Source organism: Mycteria americana, chromosome 9 (genome assembly GCF_035582795.1).
Source record: "Mycteria americana isolate JAX WOST 10 ecotype Jacksonville Zoo and Gardens chromosome 9, USCA_MyAme_1.0, whole genome shotgun sequence".
In the NCBI taxonomy this organism is placed as follows: Eukaryota; Metazoa; Chordata; class Aves; order Ciconiiformes; family Ciconiidae; genus Mycteria; species Mycteria americana.
This window is the reverse complement of record NC_134373.1, coordinates 3531422-3552083: the sequence shown is the minus strand read 5'-3', so window position 1 is coordinate 3552083 and position 20662 is coordinate 3531422. Positions and strand designations below refer to the sequence as shown.

At 41.0% G+C, this 20662-nt stretch overlaps 1 protein-coding gene across 4 annotated transcripts in view; it reads left to right on the top strand.

The window, feature by feature from the left end:
- The first annotated feature begins 1002 nt into the window (after window positions 1-1002).
- Window positions 1003-20662, top strand: part of UBE2F (ubiquitin conjugating enzyme E2 F (putative)) — an 84196-nt gene continuing 64536 nt past the window's right edge. For 2 of the 4 annotated variants that reach the window (XM_075511549.1, XM_075511546.1), the window contains exons 1-4: window positions 1003-1157; window positions 3774-3907; window positions 13701-13730; window positions 16313-16378. In XM_075511549.1, coding sequence (XP_075367664.1) covers window positions 3790-3907; window positions 13701-13730; window positions 16313-16378 — 214 coding nt within the window. In that variant the 5' untranslated portion in view covers window positions 1003-1157; window positions 3774-3789. Of the gene's footprint in view, window positions 1158-1724; window positions 1763-3773; window positions 3908-13700; window positions 13731-16312; window positions 16379-20662 lie in introns of all 4 variants that reach the window. The other 2 variants (XM_075511547.1, XM_075511548.1) reach the window with 2 other exon arrangements.

Here is a 20662-nt window from a genome sequence, read left to right as displayed (position 1 = left end):
ACTTCTTTTTTCTTCATCTTTTGGTTACAGTTTTTTACAGCCGAAAACCAAAGCATGAGCAATTCACAGTGAACAGAATGTTACTAAAAAGAACTGTGGAAAAGGCAAATGGTTTTCAGCCAATTCAGCTGGGTGCTTGTCTTTTGCATTAAGCTTGTGAAAGGGTTAAGACAACTTCAGGCCTCCGAGTTGTGATTCTGCACTGGTTTAACTAGATTTGACTAAGATAAATTCCAATCTTTTTTTGGTGACGGGGAAGTGATATCATTCCAGTGGATGTTTAGGATGCAGTGAGTATTTCAATAGCTGTCTGCCAAACTTTCCTCATGTCTGGTCTCAAGCTTTGCTTTATCAAATAACAATTTACCTGGATGCTTCTCTAATGGCTTAACTTTGGTTCCCTTATTCATTGGAAGCTAATGTATGGAAGACCTCATTGAAGTTATGCACATATTTAAGTTTTACAGGTCGAGGGTCTCATCTAATCTTATCATGACAGAGTTTCTAAAGATTCAACTGGTCAAGTTAGCCTCGAGTCATGGTATCAAAGTCATCTACTCTCCAGTATTAAATGCACTCTTATTATCAGTTTTTTACACTCATTTAATCTGATTGACCATTGCTTCCACTAATTGGTGCTGGAATGTACAGATTACATGTATTAATTTAAGCAGGCGCTAACGCAAAGGTTACAGCAAGCCAGGTGTTTAGTAAAGCTCCCCTTCTGAAATCATGCTGATGATTGTTGTTTTTTCCCCTAAATAAAACCATTTATCCCTGGCGACTCGACGTAATGAATAGAACAGAAATTAACAGAGCCGCACCGCCGCTCCCTGGCAGCCGCTGCGCCCCAAAATGGCGCCGCCCTGCCGGGGGCGAACAGCCCTGCTGCCACCCGCAACTCTCGCGAGAACTCGACGGGCACGCCAACCCCCCCACACACCCACACCAACTCTCGCGAGATCCCCGCGCGCTGCCGGTAAAGCTGTTGTTGAAGGGCGCGCGCCCCGCGGCGCCTGCGGCCCCGCCCCCGGCGCTGCCCACTTCCGGCGCCGCCGCTGAGGGAGGGAGGGAGGAGCCGCGCCGCCGCCCCCTGCCCCGGGCCAGCCCCGGGGATGGTGTTGGCCGCGGGAGCCGGGCCCTGACGCCGCGCTCAGGTAAGTGCGGGCCGCCCCCCCTTCCCCCCCGGGCCGGGGCTAGCCCCCTCAGCTCAGGCCTGGACTCTCCCGCCCCGCCTCGGGCCCGGCCCCTTCCCTCCCCCACCCGGTGCCCCCACATCTGCCGGGGCGGCCCCGGCCCGCCAGGCCTCGGGGCCCCGGCGACACCGGGGGTGGGAGCCCGCTAGCCCCCCGCAACTACTCCCCTGGCCCAGCAGGGTCGTACCCCCGCCGCAGGGGCCCAGCGGTCCTCCCTGCCCCTTGCGGAGGGGCTTCCCGGTAGCGGCGGCGGCGCGGGGCAGGGCGGCCCCCCGCTGCCGGCCCCGCTGCCTCCGCTCCCAGGGGAGCTGGAGAAATCCCGGGGCTCTCTTGCCTTCCCTATAAATAAGCGCAGCACCTTTCCCTCGCCTGTCTCCGCGGTGTCGTGCAGCGGTAAAGCCTTACTTTCCCCGTGCGGTTAGCAAGTTTTGGGTGCTTCCTCGCCGCGCTCCATTGATGAAATTTGGGGTATAGCTGGAGCGAACCATCTCTTTTCCCCGCTGGTCACACTTCTCTTCGATTTCCTAGTTTTCTAGGACAAGCAGTGAGGAAACAGATCTATAAAGGTATTTAGGCATTTAATTCCCATTGAAGTTGATTTCATTTGGTCTTGGCACCTAAAAAGGTTTTTTTTGGGGAGGGAGGGGGTTGCCTGCGGTTTACAGTTTTTCTTTTAGATTTTTTTTTTCTTTTAGGACCCCGTATCGCTACTTCCCAGACTCCCATACATCCCCCATCCCCCCCTTTTTTAAAAATTTATTTATTAAACAAGCTGTTGTCTTTCTCTTCTCCAAGGAAAAAAGGACTGTTTTGTCTGCTTATTCTTTCTTTCTCTGGAGTAGTGGGAGAAAAAAAAACCCTACTGAATGATTCAGTTGAGCAAGTGGGATTTACATTTGCCCTGAATTTTACTTTTTATTTTAAAATCTGGATCTTGAAGCTAACGCACATACTTGTCAACTTCATAGAACTCGACCTTCTTGTAGATCTTACCAGAGTTTCATACTGCTGGGTACTATTGTGAAATACATGCTTTCTTTTTTTTGTTAACCTTGTTACTCACTTATTTGTTATGTTCTTCTCAACATCCAATTGTCATGTCAGTTGTTTCATTTCTCCTTCTTGCCCCTTCACCGGTATTTTGGTGTTGGCTTGATGTTTGTTATAAATCTGTCAGGTTTCTCACAACCGTGGGAAAGCTATAGGGCTGTCTTTACAGATGTAGTGACTAGATTGGCAGGCCAGAGGCTTTATCTCCTGTTTTCTCTGGGCCAAGAACAAACGAAAGGAACATGCAAAGTAACTACTGTTGCAATGGACCTGTTAAACTTCACTTCAGGGCTTGCTTACAAGAAGGAAAGAAACATGGAGACACATAGAGCTGAAGCTGACAGAGATAAATCTTGTAGCAAGTCTTGTCATTTTATAGTGTGATTGTCTTCATCTCAGTGGTTTAATTTGCCTTATGAATACCTTGGCTGATTCTCCATTTTATACTATGAGAGCTGGTGTTACCCGAGCATCTCTTTCATGTCTTGGTAACTGCTGCATCATACCTGTCTGGTCTTCTATGCAAACTAGTTCATGTGAAGACTATATGCTGACTTCTTACAAGTTTTTTTGCCTTTATTTTGTTTAATTAACTCATATGACTAAAGGATAAACATTTCTCCTACCATTTTAGTGGTGGTGGGGCCTAAAGGGTATGGGTCTTGTCAGCATTATGTTGTTTTTGGCCAAACTGTTAAGAAGAATGAGTTGCCTTCAACTAGGAGTAGTGTCAAAATGTACTAAGCCATGACAGACTGAATGTTTTGGTTTTATGACTTTGGCATGCTGTCCACCTTTTATTGTAATTTATTTATCAGTGCAGTTATCTTCTATAGTGGAGGACTGACACAGCAAAAAATCTCTTCATTTCAGTTTATTAAATCTCTGAATGTAACTTTCTCCACTGTTGCTTTGCACTGTGAAGAGTTACTGTTGTGCAGCTGCACAGATAATTGCACTATTTGCAGTTTAAATCTGTTTCCTTTCCTGGTAGCTGACTCAAAGCTCACTTCCTAGTGTTAGAGAATTGTTCCAGTAACCCCTCCCCTCCTGTTTCTCTCCTGTTTTTTTTGACCAGCCAAAAAGTAGCTCTGCATATTGTCATGTGAAGCGTCGATGGGAATGGTCGTAGCAGAATGTCCAGCCAGGGCTGTGGCAGGGGTATTTTCACAGTGATTCTTTAGAAGGAGTGATGTCAAGCAATGTTATACTGCAGTAGATGGTGCAGTGAAATTGGATTGTAAACAATGATGAAAGTCTGACCTTTCTCCAGCAAAATTGAACTTCCTCTTGGCCTAACGTACTGTAACTCTCTCAGTATTCACGTCTGAAACACACTCTCATTCTTCAAGTACTCTAGGCCATCCTCGTCTTTAATCACAGTCATGTTGACTGTGTATATCGTATTCTTTGACTGCTAAGAATATGATGATAGTTGTTGAATAAGGAACTAACTGTAACTTGGCTTTGTGGCCCCCCCCAGTGCTTTAGTTTTGGTAATTGACTTTGTTAATATTTGTGTTCTAGATTGAAGACAGCAGTAATGCTAACTCTGGCAAGCAAGTTGAAGCGGGATGATGGTGTCAGAGGACCCCGTGCATCCAATCCAGCTTCTGATTCAACTCGGAGGGTGTCTGTTCGAGATAAATTACTTGTTAAAGGTGAAAGAAACTTATATTTAAATATTTTGGGGTTTACAATTTGCAGGTGTGTTGCCAGTAAACAATACTGAATTGCATATAAAATGATTTCCAGAAGTATTTTTAAAATTGCTTGTGACTTACCTTAGGATTTATACTGTAGGATATATATTGGCATACATTGCATCTGCAACAGCTCTCTGCCTGTAGGACACTTATTTTCATTGAATAATGCAGAATGTAAAAAGCCTTCTCCTTACTCTGCTGAAAAATTAATCCATCATTGGGAACTGTGTCATCAGTTAAAACATTATGATAAAAAATTGTCATATAAGCGTCACTAAATATATAGGAGGAGGAGATCGGAATTGACTTGATAGGAAGGTATTTTTTTGAGCAAAAAATAACTGCCTGTGACAGGAAAGAAAGTAGTAAAAGTAACATCAGTGTCCTGGTGGTCTTCAATGGTATAGATCAGAGGCAATAAACTTTAAAAAAGCAATGCAAAGAGTTATTGTTTGTAGGCCTGGAGCCACTGGAAGTTGAGTATGAAGTAGTGAATAAAAAAACCAACACTCATTTTTGTAGTACGGTATGGTCTGTTCTAGGAAGGCTGCTGTAGGTTGTTACTAGCTGGCTTGCTACTGCTGGGAAAAAAAACCCCAAACTTTTACTTTGTGGCAGTTCTGGGTAAATGAGGTAGCTTGTGAGACAATAATCAAACTTATAGTAAAATCGGGGACAGCTCTTTCTTGCTCTTCATTTTTTTCTGTAGCATAGATAATCTTATATTTAAAAATCCATAGGTGCTGACACTTTGCAGTTGCTATGGGCTTAAACTCACGTTTACTCCCTCTGGTAATAGTTGAGTGTTTTAGTGCTAGAGCTGTGCAGCGTGATCTAGTGGCAAGGAATATGTTGTTTAGGTTGATGTTTGTGCTAAAAATGATCAACAGCGAATATACTACTGTTGATGTGTAAGCTGTCACGGTTAGGATTCATGTCGGTCAGATGAAATGTGCTCATTTCCTGGTCTTATTTCAGAATGGCCTGAGACTGACACTGGTATATTTGCCGGAATGATATTGCCTAACCATAGTGTTACATATGCCTTTTTCGAATTAGGGTAGATTCTGCCATATAACTGTATACTGGAGCGAGGTTCCACTGCAAATGTTGCTGCCTCTGTGCACTGGGAAGTGCCTCAACTTGACTAGGAACATTATGGTCACAGTTTTCTCTTTTTGCATTGTTCCAAGGACAGGGAGTTTTAATTCACTTTAAATCCTGATGTGATAACTCTTGCAAAGAGCTTGCTTTAGACTTCCAGTTTGGAAATCCTCAGTTAACTCCAATTCTGAGGGGGAAAGATATCAGGCAGGAGCAATAAGCTCTTTAACCAGGCTAAGCTACAAAGCCAAATTACTAAATATATATAATCTGAGATTTTCATTAACCTACAAGTGTAGACTTGAGGGGAAAATAGCAGTGTAATATAAATACACTTCAACTACAATGCCTGGTATAGTGTGAAGTGCCATGAGAAGTTTTACTGTACTCTTAGAGTAATAATGTTTTTCACTTTTATGACTAAAACCTTACCTATGTCTGCAGGGGAAGAAAAGAATGTAAGCTATAGAAAATTAGTATTGACGTTGTAATTGCTATGGCTACCATTAGCAAACCAGCGCAAGACTAAGTATTGAACGAGTTGAGTCCCAAACTGACTGTTAAAAGCAGGTCACTGCTGGCATCCTTCTGACAAGTGTGAGTATTGGATCGTGATCTGATTGTGTGTGAAAGTTGTATCACATGGCTCTCCAAAAAGAGTTGTAGGAGCAGCTGTCAGTCTGGTTAAAATGGTTTCTGGACCGAAATGGGAACTGACAGTAGAAGTAGATCACTTTTGTATAACTACACTGAAAGTGAGGGGAAAATCTAGTAGTTAGTCTGAAAAAGACTTGTTGGGGATATTCTCTTTTAAGCTACACTTTAAACTGAATGTAGACCATTCAATTACAAAAGTTTCTAGAACTTGCTCCAGCTCGTAAAGCTACATCAGCTGAAGCAGTGTTGAGAGCTTGAGTGAAGATGGACTTCTGATGTTGACAGTTTTTTTAGGTCACGCTGTCTAGATCTGCAGGAATGAGTTTGATAAGGAGTGAAGAACTGCCTGCTAAAGGTGTGTGTACAGCAAGGATGCCTTCATTGTATGAAATGGTAATAGGCTGTTGTATTAGAATTGAAACAAAGTTGATGGCAGCCTGTAAAAGTAGTTGTAAGTAGAAGTTGTTACTGATGCTTGTTTAGGCTGGAGTTATCAAACAAACAGATGGCAGTTGCAGAATGGATGAAAGGCTCAGGTCAATCTCATGGCAACTGCAAATTAAAAAATAATCCGTTCTACAAAAAAGGAAAAGAAATGCTGGCTATCATTAAGGAAAAGAGGAGATGAGAAAAGGTCCGGCACTTTCTGTCCTTGTTTGCCCCAGCAGTTGCGCTGAGGTTAGTGCTGCTTCAGTTGTATCTCTTAATGGTATTAGTGGTGGTGGTTTTATTCTACTGTGTAAAGCCTCCGAGTTGAAAGAACAAGGGACTGTGGTCATGTACATTAGAAAGCTCAGTGATAGCTATGTTCTTTCCATAGCACAGCTGGATCCTTTTTGGCCTCAAATAAGTCTATAGCTTCTGAGTCAATAGGAGAACAGCAGGCAACTGGTCTGTGCAGCGTCCTCCACAGCAGCTTTAGATACATGATGGGCTGTCCTGGAAGCTTAGCTGAGGGTGATTTTTGGCACAGTACCCTAAATCCTTCCTGGCCCTGGGAGCTAGTGATAGTGTATGAACCAAGGTCAGATAGCTGTTCACCTGCTCAAGTGATGATGATAATGTGCTGGAGAGATACTCTCCTGTTCCTCATCCACAGTAAATTGGTGAGAGTCTCATAAATTCTGCAGACAGATGTCTGCCAGTTTTACTAGAGGTATCACCCAGACACAGACAGTGTCTGTTTTTTATCTGGAGGTAAATTAAAGACAGTCTTGTTTGTGTTGATAGAGAGTCCCGTCCAGGGAGGCATTATAGGATCTCTTTGAAGGATGTGTTGTCACACTGATAACCCTGCAGTCCTCGAACGTATTGTGTACACTGAGTGGTAAATAGATCAATGCCATTTTGATTATGGGGCAGATGGCCGTGACCCCAGCCATTGATAAAAGTGTCGACGATGCTTACAAACTTTTAAAAATTTGATGTAGGCCAACTATCTAAGTCTGCTAACTGACATTGCCTTGAAGTAGGAAAAATAAGTGATAATTTAGGTATGATGTTAGCTATTTGCACCATATGGATGAGAAGAAAATTCAATGTCAGCATTTGAATTACTTTTACTAAAACTGGAAGTATGTGAGCTATCAGCTGAATGTTGTCAGGTGTTGTCCTTGGCTTTAGTGATGGGTGCAAGTTAAACAGCCCCCCCCCCCTGAAAAAGTTAAAATACTGGTGCCCTTTGTTAGTTTTTCTAAGGTGTGCCTTTGATTGCTTACATGTCCAGTATTGATATATTCAAATATCAATCATGACTCAGGGCACTGTTTTGTTGGGTTATTTCATGGATTTATTATGAAAGGAAAAAAATCTCTATTCCTGAAGTTTTATGTAGGGAAGTAGTTCTGAGACAGCTGGATATTCTCTTCCAGCTGTTTTTCCTCTGGGGTGTTAAAGTCACGGCTGCTAAACAGGATTTGGTAGCAGCCTGTCCCCTGCTGATTCTCTCAGCAACTAATGGAGCATGCTTGGGAAGTTAGCAGGGCGCGCGTCTGCCGTGAGGAGCACGGTGGTAGTTCTGATCTGAAACCCTGGGAAGTCGCAGGAAAACATCTGCCACTTCAAAATCCCTGAGGGCAGAAGTGTCTGAGGGTGTGGGAGGGCAAGGACCAGTAATTCAGGCTGACAGTTCTTGGAAAGAGGCTTTCTGGCCAAGGAGGAGTGAACTGGAGAAAGATGAAGCAGTGGTCTTTCGTGACCACTGGGACATGTTTCAAGACAAATCAAACAGAGGAAGTGTGAACAACTGGAGAAGGTAGAAAGCAAATAGTGATGTGGGGAGGAGGAGCAGACAGAAATGGTGCTTGAAAGGGCTCTGCTGCCCCTCTGGCGGGGAGAGAGGCTCTAATAAAGCACAACTTTGTTAAAAGTTCAGTGTGACACATTCTTGCATCTCTGTCTTCATTGGATTGCAATATAGGCTCAGTTGGAGAGTAAGGCCCTAATTCTGTAGACCTAGTACTCAAGTTAAAATAGAGCAAGCAGTACACTTACTTTAGCAGCTTTCAATTTGTTCTGTGCTGCAGAGGCAATTTTTGATGTTGAATTCATCTCTAAAGGGGAACTTCATGAAGTTAGGAATAGGGGCCACTTGAGTGCTCCTGTGGGATGCTCTGAGCCGTGCAGTGCTGAACTTGAAAGGCAGATCCCTTCTGAAAATTTGAAAGGAGCTGAGGACAAGTCAAAGTACGATTAAGTTTAATATTGTATAATGAACGTGACTACTAAATTGAATTAAAGAACATGCCAGGAAGGATGTCAGTAGTAACAGCACTTAACAATATGCTTATTGATCACAAAGGTTATCCCTTGAAATGCTTTTTTATAGTGCACCTGAATATTCAGTTTTATATTACCAGTGCTGCTTAGTTTGATTGTAAGTGACAGCTTGAAATAACTTAATATCTAAGAAAATGAGTTAGCATGGTTTATTCCTCAGTCATCTTCAACATTTTTGGGTTTTACAATGAGATTTATGTAACTGGGAAATGTTTCAGGTGTGCATTTGTAGAAAGAAGTAGGAAACTGATCATAAAAATGAGGTAAATGTGCATTGTAAGTAAAAATGAGGAGAATCCACAGATTTGCTTTCTTCAAACCTTCAGGTATGGTAATATCCCTCCTTACGATAGCAGGTGAGGAAAATTGAGAGGGGGAAAAATAGTGGGGGTTTTTTTTTGAGAATTAATAAAATCCTTCCTTCATTAACACTCTTGAAATTACTTGAGGCATTGTTTGAAAATACTGCATTAACTTCTGCACATTGCAGAACTTAATTTTGGAAGAAGACAGTGGAAAGCTGCTTGATGAATAAGTGATTTATATTTATTAAAGAGGAAACTAGTAGTTTACACTAAAATGCTTGTAGCCTAACTGTGATAGATACTGTAAAGCCAAAAAGACACAAGAATTGAAGCTGATTTGAAAAATTATTACTGAGACTTTTTCTAGGATTTCACTGACAGAGGGAGACCTGGTTCAATGTATTGCTTCACTTCTTATGTCTCTGAATTTCAGCATACCTGAAGTATGAATTGATATGTTGCAGTTACAGATTTCCAACTACAGCAGCTTTTTCTGGTTTTTGATGTCAGGATAGTAAGTTTTGTAATAGTGTATAGAAGCTGAAGCATGTCATTTGATAGTATCTTGTTTAAAATAAACATTTGGAAGTGGAAGGAAAATACACATCTCTTACTCTATTGAAAAACTGGTAGTATTAGGCAGCTTGCTTGACTTCTAATACTGGTATGTACGGTGGTACAGTTCAGGGGAGCCAAGTAGGGAAAGCTATAAAGATAGATGGATAGAATTAGGAGGCAAAGAGCATTTTACTGCTAGAATTAACACTTAGGAAATGGAGTTTTTGTTAGAGTGTCAAGGTATTTATCTTAATCTCTATCAGTCTTTAAGGTGCCCATTAAATGGGGGACCTGAACAGGAGAGGGAGGCTTCTGGGACAACACCAGAGAGACGTAAGCATTGCTGTGGATGAGAACGTTCACTTCAGTTGAGGAAGTAATGGTTTCATTTTGTGTACTTAAAAACAAACTCCAGTGGGAAGCATATAGCCTGACTCTTTGTGGCAAGGCTAGTAACCAAAGCACTTCTATATTCTGACTTGTTGAGTTGGAGTAGGGGAAGGGGAGGGAGCAGAACAATGTGATTATAGTCTGTGCGTTACTGAATATAACATTCACGTGAGTGTCTCATAAACCATATGCCTGTGCACACGTCAGGAGTGTGTGTTCCTATTTCTGTCCTGAGAATTGTCATGGGTAGGGAGAGTTATTGTTTGTGAAATCATTTATAAATAGCTCTGGTTGCTTGTGTTAGACTTAGCTTTCCCCTGTTTTATAAAGTTCCTAAGCTGCTTCTGAGACATAATCAGTTTGCATTCAACTCTCCCAAAGTCTGTGGTAGGTTTAAGTTTAATCCTTGCCTTTTTACTCTTTATGGTTTAAAATAGCATTTGGAACTGTTCAAGCGAGTGCATACTGGGTCAAGAGCAGGACTTTGCAAATATACCTGCCACTTGAGTGTGCTCCTGCACCAGATCAAACAAGGTTTCAGGAACACCAGACTGGCTGGCCGGGAGCTAGTCTGGGTCGGGGCTGACTGCACCCGAGTTTGTTCCCTGCAGAAGCTCTGGCATGTGCCTGCACTTACATTACAGCCTTTTGGACCTACCTGGGAGCACTTCTCAGCATGGGCGCAGGGCCTTGCAGTGCTCCTCGGTTTGCTGCTTCTTGGCAATCAGCCCTCTTGACTGCAGGAGGAATTCAGATGGTCCGCAGTGTTTCTGCATCTCTGGTAAGCCAGTACTGAGCAGGCATTGACGGGCACTGGCTTCCAGTGGAAGTTCTGGAGTGCTTTTGCACAATATTTCCTGAGACTTGGGTTATGCAGTTGTTTGTCTCTGCATCTTAAGGAACGGTGAGGTGCCTGGCTGTGAATTGAGACACAGATACTGATTATCCACAAAGCATTATGAAAAGCAGTCAAATTGGATTTTCTTTACTGTTGAGCTATAGTTAGTCATTTTTTGAAAGAGGAGGTCAGAAAGATTGTGAGATTAAGTTTGTTCTTTAATTTAGCGAGGCTTTTGGAGCTCTTGGAAGTTCAGTGCATTGAAGCTCTAATTGTTGCTTCTACATTTTTCTTATTTACTAATCTGTTACTCCATGCCAATAAGTTGGCAGACTGCACAAGGGGCATTTTCTTACAGAGAATATTCTTGTCAGTGGTATTGCTTTATGTAAAAAGTATGTAACTTAAAACATCAGAATCTTCATGAAGCTTGAATGATGTGGTCAAAATGTTTGCTTTCTGAGCAGCAAAATACAGAAATGATTTCAATGTCAAGACTGTCACTACCAGACAGTCATAGAATTGGGAAAACTTACACATGCTGTAGCTTTGGCCCATTAAATGTGCTGGTTATTGTTAATCACCAATGTTTATATGGCATAGTTGATAGTAACATCTGTTTCCTTACTTGATGTGACTTTAAAAGTTTAGAGTATTGAAGCAGGTCTTTACCTGCCTTTTTTACCTTTATAAAGTTGTTTTGTTCTTAGTTTCAGTGGTTTGTTACAGAATTGATTAGAAACCTTAATTTTGGGAAGCTTGCCTTTGTTCACAAAGCTTTCGTGTGGACTAGTTACAGTAGTCTTCCCCACGTGTTTGCACACCTTCAAAGAAAGAGCACGCTCTTCCGTACTCATGGGTGTGAACACCTTTGTTTTCATGTTTTCACAAGAAAACCTGCTCATTCTTGTGCCAAGACAAAGAGAAACACAGAAGCGTGAATGTGTTACAGGAAATTTTTCACACTTCAAAGGAGCTATGGTGATCAGTAAACTGTCTACTGAACCTTGCAGGAGGCAGAATTGAGGCTCCAGCTCAGCAGATGCGCTGCAGCCCAGCCATTGCTGAGTTTGAACACGTTCTGTCCTTTGGTGTCTCTGTTTTCCCTGCTGCCCTCTTCTCAGAATTGAAGCAAAGGGCGGGCAGTATTCATTAAGCCGAACAACACACAAGCACAGAAAGCAATAAGGAAAGCAGTCAACACCTTAAAATAAGAGCAGGTTCTAAACTCTGCCCTCTAGAGAAGATTGATAGTGCCTCCCATTATGAAAGTCTGGTGAGTTTAAAGAGAAGGGGGTGGGGGAACACTTTTACAATGGGTTTGTACAGCTGCAGCCTTCAGGAGTTGGTTATGTCTTGTCTTTTTTTTTTTTAACCAGAAAGGGAAAGTAAAAATAATGTCTTTGATTATAGCTGAAATTACGTTTTTGGTATATTATAAAGACAGTACTCTTTGAAAACTTTTACCAAAAGTATGCCCCCAGTGTCGTGTGTCTTCCAGTGCACAACTTTGGTTAAATCAGCTGTGGCTGCTTGAATGCTGAAGAGTGGGATTTTAAAGAGTGCAATTGTGAACTTTTTAGGTAAGCATGAAACACAATGCTTCTGTTTTGGTGGGGTTTTCTCTCTTGGTGTAGTAGGCTGCAGATGCAGGGATACCAGGGCTGTGCCAAGCAAGTGGGAGGTGGGAGTTGCAGAGACCAGCCAGGTTTGGTAAGCATGGATGCAAGAAAAGTTCTGGGGTATTAGTGGGCTATTAATTGTTGGGAGATCAGTTTGGATTCTGTGCTGAGAAATCACTCCCCATATCTTAAACTGAATTACAGTTTTCTTTAGACATATGTTTTTGATAGTTGGTGTTGAAGTCTCTTAAACGTTGTTGTTAGCCCAAATAAGTGGGCTGTGTCTGTCCAGACCACAAAGTGAAGTTAGAAGTCAAGTGGGGAAAAAAAGACTACAGGAAATGCAAAAATATATTTGATTAGGTTTCCAAGAACTTTAGAAGTAAAAGGGGGAGGTATCTTGATGCATCTCATCTGTACTTCTGTGAAATACAGGTGGTTGAAAGTCAGACTTCAATAAAATATACAAAAGAGGGAGAAAGCAGGGGGTCGTCTGGAGAAAGTAGTGTGGCAGAGAAAGGGCTTAGGAGTAAACATTCCTTCCTAGGAGCTATGCAACTGAATCAGGTTACTTCCTTTCTTTTATGAATAACTTTCAAGTTTTATGCATGGGAAATACAATAAAGAAAAAGAAGTCTTAGTTGAACAAGAGTGCATATCTATAGCAAACCATGCTCCGAGGGGAAATAGCCAACAGTGACAGGAGCAAATAAACTTAACACTCTGAGTTTGTTCAACAGTGCAGAGGTTTTGAGGGGGGGAGTAGTGCAATGGATGCAGCTGTTTTTATCACTTTCCTATGCATGTTGTTGTGCCAGGTGCTGGAAGTGAAGGTTTGTCTTTCTCTGTTCTTTTGGTGCTCTTAGTGCTGGCTTCTGCAGGCAGGACAACATCTAGTATGACAGTGCCCCTGAAGAAGGGTTTCAGCAGCTGTTTCCAAACATGCAGTATGTGGTATCGTGCTTGGAGGCTTCTTCTCAAAAGCAGTGTGTAACCTGAGGGAGTCTGTAGCTGATGGTGGAAGAGCATTAGCAATTGGATGCTGGAGAGTGGTGATGCTTATGCAGGCTGTGAACTCTATTATTGGACTGACACCCTGATTCTCGAGGTTTTTCTGCTCTTGTGTTTTGCAGGCTCTGGAGTTATGGCTTCCCATATTTTAGTGCCTGATGTAGACAACTTTGGAGGTTTGGATAATGCCACCTTTTGAAATGCCAGTGCTCTGTGTATTAGAAGCCCTGGCGCTTCAGTCTTGGCAGAGCTGTACCTCCTAATCACAGTAGGATATGTTTGCATTGTCTGTAGGGCAGCTGAGCGTTTTTAGTAATGAATTGCATGGCTTAAAGAGAAATTTCAAGGTAAACCTTCAGTGCAGCTTAATTATATTTTTAAGTGAAATTTGATTTACAGGGTGGTTTAAATTAGATCTGCCAACTTGGACTTCAAGAATGGCTTTATGCTTGCATAAATAACAATATTTTTTTTTCTTCCAACAGAGGTTGCAGAACTTGAAGCTAATTTACCTTGTAAGTATAGCATTTAATGGCATGCATTTTAAGGGGAAAAGGACCATTGAACTGAATGTTTTGACTGACGTATGAACGCTAATGATATTTGTTAACTCTAGAGAAAGCTGTGCAAAACTCTGCCACTCAGGCTTGAACAGATTTTCTTTGTTGCTCCCTCTTAAGGGGTTGTGGAGCGATGGATCCCTTATTAGTGTCCTTTGGAAGCAGTATTGATCATTTGGCTCTAGAATTTGATTGGTGGTGGAGTGGGAGCTTCACTCATAAAACACCCAAAAGATACCTGGAACTGAAGACTACATTTACTGCCTCACTCCTGTTTTTCCCGCATTCTCTCATTTTCAAAACAGGAGATGCTATTCTAGGGGCAGAGCAAATAGCTGAGTTCTCTGGAAACATACTAAGTCAACCTAGTGCTTTTTCACTTCACATGCAAGCTGTAACCTGATGTGTTTGTTAATAGTGAAAATATTAATGCAAAATTGTTTTTTAAAAAAGTAATCCATATTCCTTAAAAAAAAAAGGCAAGATAATGTGGTTTTAGCCCTGGAATCTTACTTGTATGTTATGCTAAAAGCTGAAAATATTAATGGCCACTTTGAAATAGGCTTTTAAGAGCACAGGGTAAGTGTCTTGTTGCTTCTAAAGCTGAGGATAGGTAGTTAAAAGTCAAATATATGTTTTCTGCTCTTTAGCTTTAGAAAGCCTAGTTCTGTAATGGACCACAAAACACAAAGCCCTTTTATTGAGGGGAGTAAAGTTCCTACTGCTCTGTATTTGTTGCTGAGGGTGGGTGTTGACACTGGAGCTGAATTATTGCTGAGCTCCCTTTCCCTTCAAGCCTTGACCAGAACAGCATCATTCTGCCATGAGTTCTTGGAATACAGGAAGGCACAACAAGTTATTGCCTAGTAAGCTCAGAGGTCCATTCAGAGCCCATTACTTGCTCTACATAACTTCCTGTGGTGCATGTCCCTGTTTCAGAGTAATCTAAGATGTTTTCCCTGCAGGGAAAGAGACACGATCCGCTTGCAGCAGACCAAGAGTGTACGTGCAGGTTATTACTGTGCTGTGCATTCACACTGTCTTGCCATATGCTTACCTTGCAAAAAAAAAAAGCAGTGAATGTTCTCTCTGATTACACTGGCAGGTAGCTCATGATGTTTCTAGTCTTCCCCCATCTAAGGGAAGCTTTGACCATATTTTTTTTTCTCTCTAGGTTAAACTTTCAAGTGCTACTTCTGAGTGCTGGTTCTGATGAGCATCTTCTGTTTGCTAATGATTCTAAATCTGGATCAATTCTCAGATCTCAAAAATCAGGCTTTTGAGTGTACAGACTGCCTGATGGGAGGAATTACAAGGGGGAAAAATACAGAACAGAAGCAGCAAAAACAGAGGGCAGGAAGAGGCATTATTTAACTCTTCCTTTCTGTATGCTCTTCTTTCTTAAAGGCAATTATAGAGATTTTACAGAGTAATTTTAACTTTGGTTAAACTTTTTTGCGTAGACTCTTCTATAGTATAACGAACACCTGAGAAACGTGTATCAAGGGTTTGTAGTTACTACAAAGCGAATGCGCTACTAGGGTTTGTGTACAGTTCTAGTTATTTTTTCAAGCAAATAGGGTCTATATCTCTGATACTATTTAGCTCCTTGACCACAGAAAAAGAACAGTCAGCTTGATCCCTTAGGAAGCTAAAGGCTGCATAATATGGATAATAATGTATCCATGGATATCTGCATCTTCTAGTGCCAGCTTGACAGCTTGTCTCTGCCATAGTCAAGAAAGGCCAGTTTTGTGCATGGAAAGGCAACTTTGTGTCATCAAATGCGAACAAAGGGCTGTTATGCTGTGAACTTGCATCTGTTGAACTGAAACCACTGACTAATTTCATCAGATTGATGTTTTATCCTTTTTTTTTTTTCCACACTTGTTCTTCATTCTCACTGTTCTCCTTAAATTCATCTAGTCTGAGGACAAAAATGTAGTGTTTGGTTTGTAACGATGCTCTATAACCTTTGCTGTTAATGTGTGTAATTGGTTACACAGAAGAAACCTGTTCAGTATGACAGCTGAACGGAGACTTCACTGGCTTTTGGAAGAGGCTTTCAGTAAAGCTTGTATCTCGTTATATTTTACAGGTATAAATAATCCTTTGTTAGCGTAGGGCTGTGGTGGCATGACTTCTGCAAACTGCAGTGTATGATCAAATATTAAGATACACACGTTACCATTAAAGAACTTGTAAGGAAGAGGTGCTCATTACGTATGCTGTCATCTTAACATGTAGCTAGCATATATACAGAAGACGAAATCCTTCGGCATTTTAAGGTCTTTGAGACATCATGGTTTACTGAAAGGAAATAAGCTTCCTCACAGCTCAAAGAAGTGAAGTTCCATTACTGCAGGTGAGCTGTAACTGCATAGGGAAGAGGCACTTAGAGACAAAGTATACGAGGAAATCACTTGACTGGAAGGATTAATCAGGGAGTTAATTTGGAGAGTATGAAAGATAATATACTTGCTGTCCCAACAGTGGAAAAACAATTGTCTGATGTAAACTGTTTTTTTGCTTCGCAGGTACATGTAAAGTGAATTTTCCTGACCCAAACAAGCTTCATTACTTTCAGCTAACTGTAATCCCAGGTAATTTTTTTTAAACATGTTACTTTTGTTTCTGTGTGTGTTGGTGTTTAGGGAATGTAATTCCAAGAGTTTGCTGAAGAATCCAATAAACTTTCTAGTCAAACAAAGACTGGCTGTAATACCGTGATTATTTTATAGAGGCTATGGAGAAATTGGGCTGGATTTTGAGAACTTGATTCCAATAAGGCCATGAAAATTGAGCAGGTTTAGGAAGTATTCAGGTCTTGTTTGCTCACTTTGATCGAAAACATTTTTTTTCTCTCAGCCAATTTCAAACCACCTTGTTTTATTTGCTGAGAAAAATCTTGGACTACGTCTAGAGAAATTACTCTGTGGCAGCCCTGTTGCATATTTATTCTTTTCTACTGATTACTTGAGTCTGCAGAGTTGAAAAGGTAGATGGCAGATATAACACTGTGGAAAACTTCAAATCTGTGCATGTCTGAAAATGCTTAGCAAGTAGGTGTCTCTTAATCTTTGAATATTCAAGTATGTGAAAATTAGATCTTTTATTATTAGTAAAACTAATGTAAATATACTGTGAAAGTTCTGCTGGCATTTACTGTTCAATAAAAACAAAATGTCAGGACTACATTTTCGGAGTTTATAATTTCCATGTAGGTTTCTTAATAGCCATCTGAAATTACAGAGTTTGCTCACATGGCTGTCCATTTTAGAATAGAAAGTTGTGTTTGCGTTTTATGGATGAATTTAAATTTCATATGCACTTCATATTTTTGTGTGTTATCTTTGAGACTGTGCAGCTATTTAAATGAGAACATTGATGTGTTCGATACACTGAATTGCTTTAGATGTGCTGAGATCAGGATCTCTCTGCCCACTAATTCTTGTAGATGTACATTTTCTGTAGATGTGTACTGACAACAGAATTCGGATGCAGTATGGCAGTCATCCTGATGTCTTACCTATACGAATGACGGTTTACACTTAACAGGGCGATAGGAATGTTTCTGCTAATCCAGGACCTTGAGGCCAAACGGGCGCTAGATGTCACTGTTGCTGCTTATTAGCCAAAATCAACCAAATTCAACCAAAATCAACCAGTCCTCAGCAGTAGAAATCTTGGGTGGTCTTTGTTAACGTGTCCATTCATGTGACTCCTTTTTGTGATGGAAAAATGAGTAAGACTGCCCTAGTCAGTGTAATCGAAAATAAATGCAAGTGCTGTTATAGAACTTTTAACCTCTCTTTCTGTGTAGGAGATGTATTCATGTTTACTTGGTGAGCGTTAGTCTGCTTGAACCAAATGTCCTTCAGTTTATATGATGCCGCTTTATTATATTTTGGAAATGAGTTGATGTTACAAGATCATCACTGTGTGAGTTAAGAATGTCTTGAATATGAAGCAATGATAGCTTCTTCATACTAATTCTAAGGTGTCTAAATACTTAGTCATCTTTTTGTCTGTTAACTGCTGTGCAGCAAGATGTTGCACTCAGAAGACAGTTGTTGAGTGCAGAGCATGGTTTTTCTGCTAGCTTCGTTGCTGAAATGTTCTTGGGAATGAGATGATCTTAATTAACATTTTGTTACTCTAAATATAGCTGCACAGCTGAAGTCTCTGCAGTAGCAGTCTGACGGAAGTAAACATCTATTTTCAGCTGTGCATAATTCAGGTACAGAATCTTGTGATCAGCTACAGCTTAGCGCAGCTCTCTAAAGGCAGAACGTAACACATACCAAGAAAATCTTTGTAGCTTTCTGATTCCCTTCATTATTGAGGTTTTTCTTTAGAGTATGCTAAATCTTAGTTTTCTTGGAATAGCAGAGAGGCAGCTAAGTGGCTGTCACAGAATTTTTCTGGCTCAAATGGGCCAAAATTTTTGCTTGAGGCAACTATTTTTGCAGTGTCTAAACAATGTTGCGTGAATTTTGACAGTCTGGAGTAGGAGCCAGTTTTCTTCCTCCTGCCTGGAACTGTCTCTTACATCGAGGAGCTGAGTTACTTCTAGAAATCCTGCTCATACATCTGGCTTTTAAGGGAGCGCTTTGCAAATATCTCTGCAGCTTTCAAATCGTGGAACAAGAGCTGGGCTCAGCGCAGCTGCACACGCCAGGGAATATCTAATGCCACCTTGCAGTTCTCACTGTTAGGACCTATATAGTAAGTGTGCATAAGCCAGGGTTGGTAGTCTGCACAGCAAAGAGGTTCTTGCTGGCTCACTACTTAGGGTACTCAGTTTGCTTATCTGCAGTTACAGAGATTGCATCCTTCTATGACAGATCTGTTACAGGGGCGCTAATTATTTTATATTCATATTTTATGTTTAAGTTCTCTTCTATTCTGATTAACATTAGAGCTTGAATCCTGTAACCACATTTTATAAGGAATCATACACCAAGACAGTTCCTGTAAGTAGCCGGCGGTCAGGGTACCATGAAGGTACTCTGAACGTGTGAATGTGTTTTTTAACACAGAAGTGCCTTTTGCGGTCAACGTTCTAGTCTTACGTTGTTGACAAAGCTTGTTCTCGGGTGCTTTGTTTTATGTAGTCATTTTGAATGTGGCTGGTCTTGAAAGGACGGTTGAAAGAAGCTTCTTTAGGTTCTCACAAAAAGACTAATTTGAATAAGAAAATAAACTTTACTACCAAGCAGAAATAGTTACAGCTCCCTTGCCCTGCACTTCTTATAATAACCTTTCTTAGTAAGTATTTAATGTCACAAAATTATCCTGGTGACAGCGAGTTTTAAATTAAAATGAATTTGTAGAAAATCTTGATGAGGGTAACTGCTTATTCCATGTAAAAAGTTACTTGTCCTCAAGAAATTCAGATTCCTTTACGTTATAGCTTTCTGCAGTGCACCATGAGAGGATATATTATCAGCACACGCTAGAAAATGGGTAAGACTTAAATTTTACTGCCACAATGGACAAACCGTGTGTTCCTGAGGCAGATACTGATCGCTTTCTGTGCTGTCTGAAGCTTCTTTTTCCTTTTGTCATCTGAAACAATCGTTCTGTCGTTGAAAAATGCCCTTATGCTGCCACTTGCCTCTGTTCTTATTTTTGTGCCAGTACCTTATTAGATCAAAAGCTAGGAAAAATAAGGAGATAGATGCTTGTAACACGGGCAGAGTCCTGCCTGCTGCGCTGATATTTGGAGCGCAAAATTGGAAGCTGAGGCTAAAACATGGTAATCGCCTGGAAAAAAACCGGTGAGTTTAGGTAGCTTGCACATGAAGAAAAGTAGAGGAATACGTAGAGTTAATGTAATTTTCCTGCAGTTCCCAGGCAGTTGGGATAGTTCGGGGTTAGTGTGATTATTTTAGAGTCCTGCTCTTCAGGGAATTAATAAAGAGCCTGTTTTCTGTTTTGCATGCCATAAAGTGACAAGTGTCGGTGAGCATGGCTGAGCATTTCAATGCTGCTGATTCAAGGAGCCTCTATCAAAAGCACATCCTTTGTGGCCTGTCCTAATTATTTTGCATTTTCTTTTAAAACAATAAAATAATGTAGTTTAGTATTTCACAGCACTTTTAGCCATCAAAACACCTTACAAATGCAAACTAAGATTAGAGTCAGGTCGTTGATAATGAAACTCGAGACTGAAGTGGGAGGGATGCTTGCTCTGTTAATACAGCTTGAAGACATAAATTTAAGCAGTAGGAGGAAAACTGGAGCTCAGACATATTCCCTTTTTGCAAAAGTCTCGTCAGTGGCCAACTTCCTAAGTTATGTGCTAAAGCTATTTTATTTGACTGTTTTATTTATAGCACTTTCCTCACTATTAGCTTTGCCAGAACTTCAGTTTTTCCCACCACTATTACATGCCTAAAAAACTGAGGGTCTTTGTCCCAGTCCATATGGATGTTGTGGGACATAGGGAAGGAAACTACCATGTGTGAGAATCTATTTACTTGCTTGAGATGCTGTAAGATGACTTCATTGTGAAGGCTCGTCTTGTTAATGCATTGCAAGATTTCTGGCTGGGTACTGAGGCCCTCCAGAGATATGAATTTTTAATATACATTTGAGTGATTGATAATGAGTAGCATGCTTTATTGTTTAATGAAAAGATTTACAAACATACAGGCAGAATTGTAAAAAAAGGGGGAGGAGAGATGCTTTACTCTTCTGATTTGGTAAATATGTCCTTGCTTATTTTATAACAGAACCAGCAGGGTACGCAATGCACTTTTTGGTTAGTGCTGGCATGGACTGATGCCAAGGTAAACCTGAAACATAAACTGAGAAGTTGTAATGCAAGACAGTGATAAGTCTTGATTTGTCTTTGAGGGAGACTCAATCATGTAAGTATA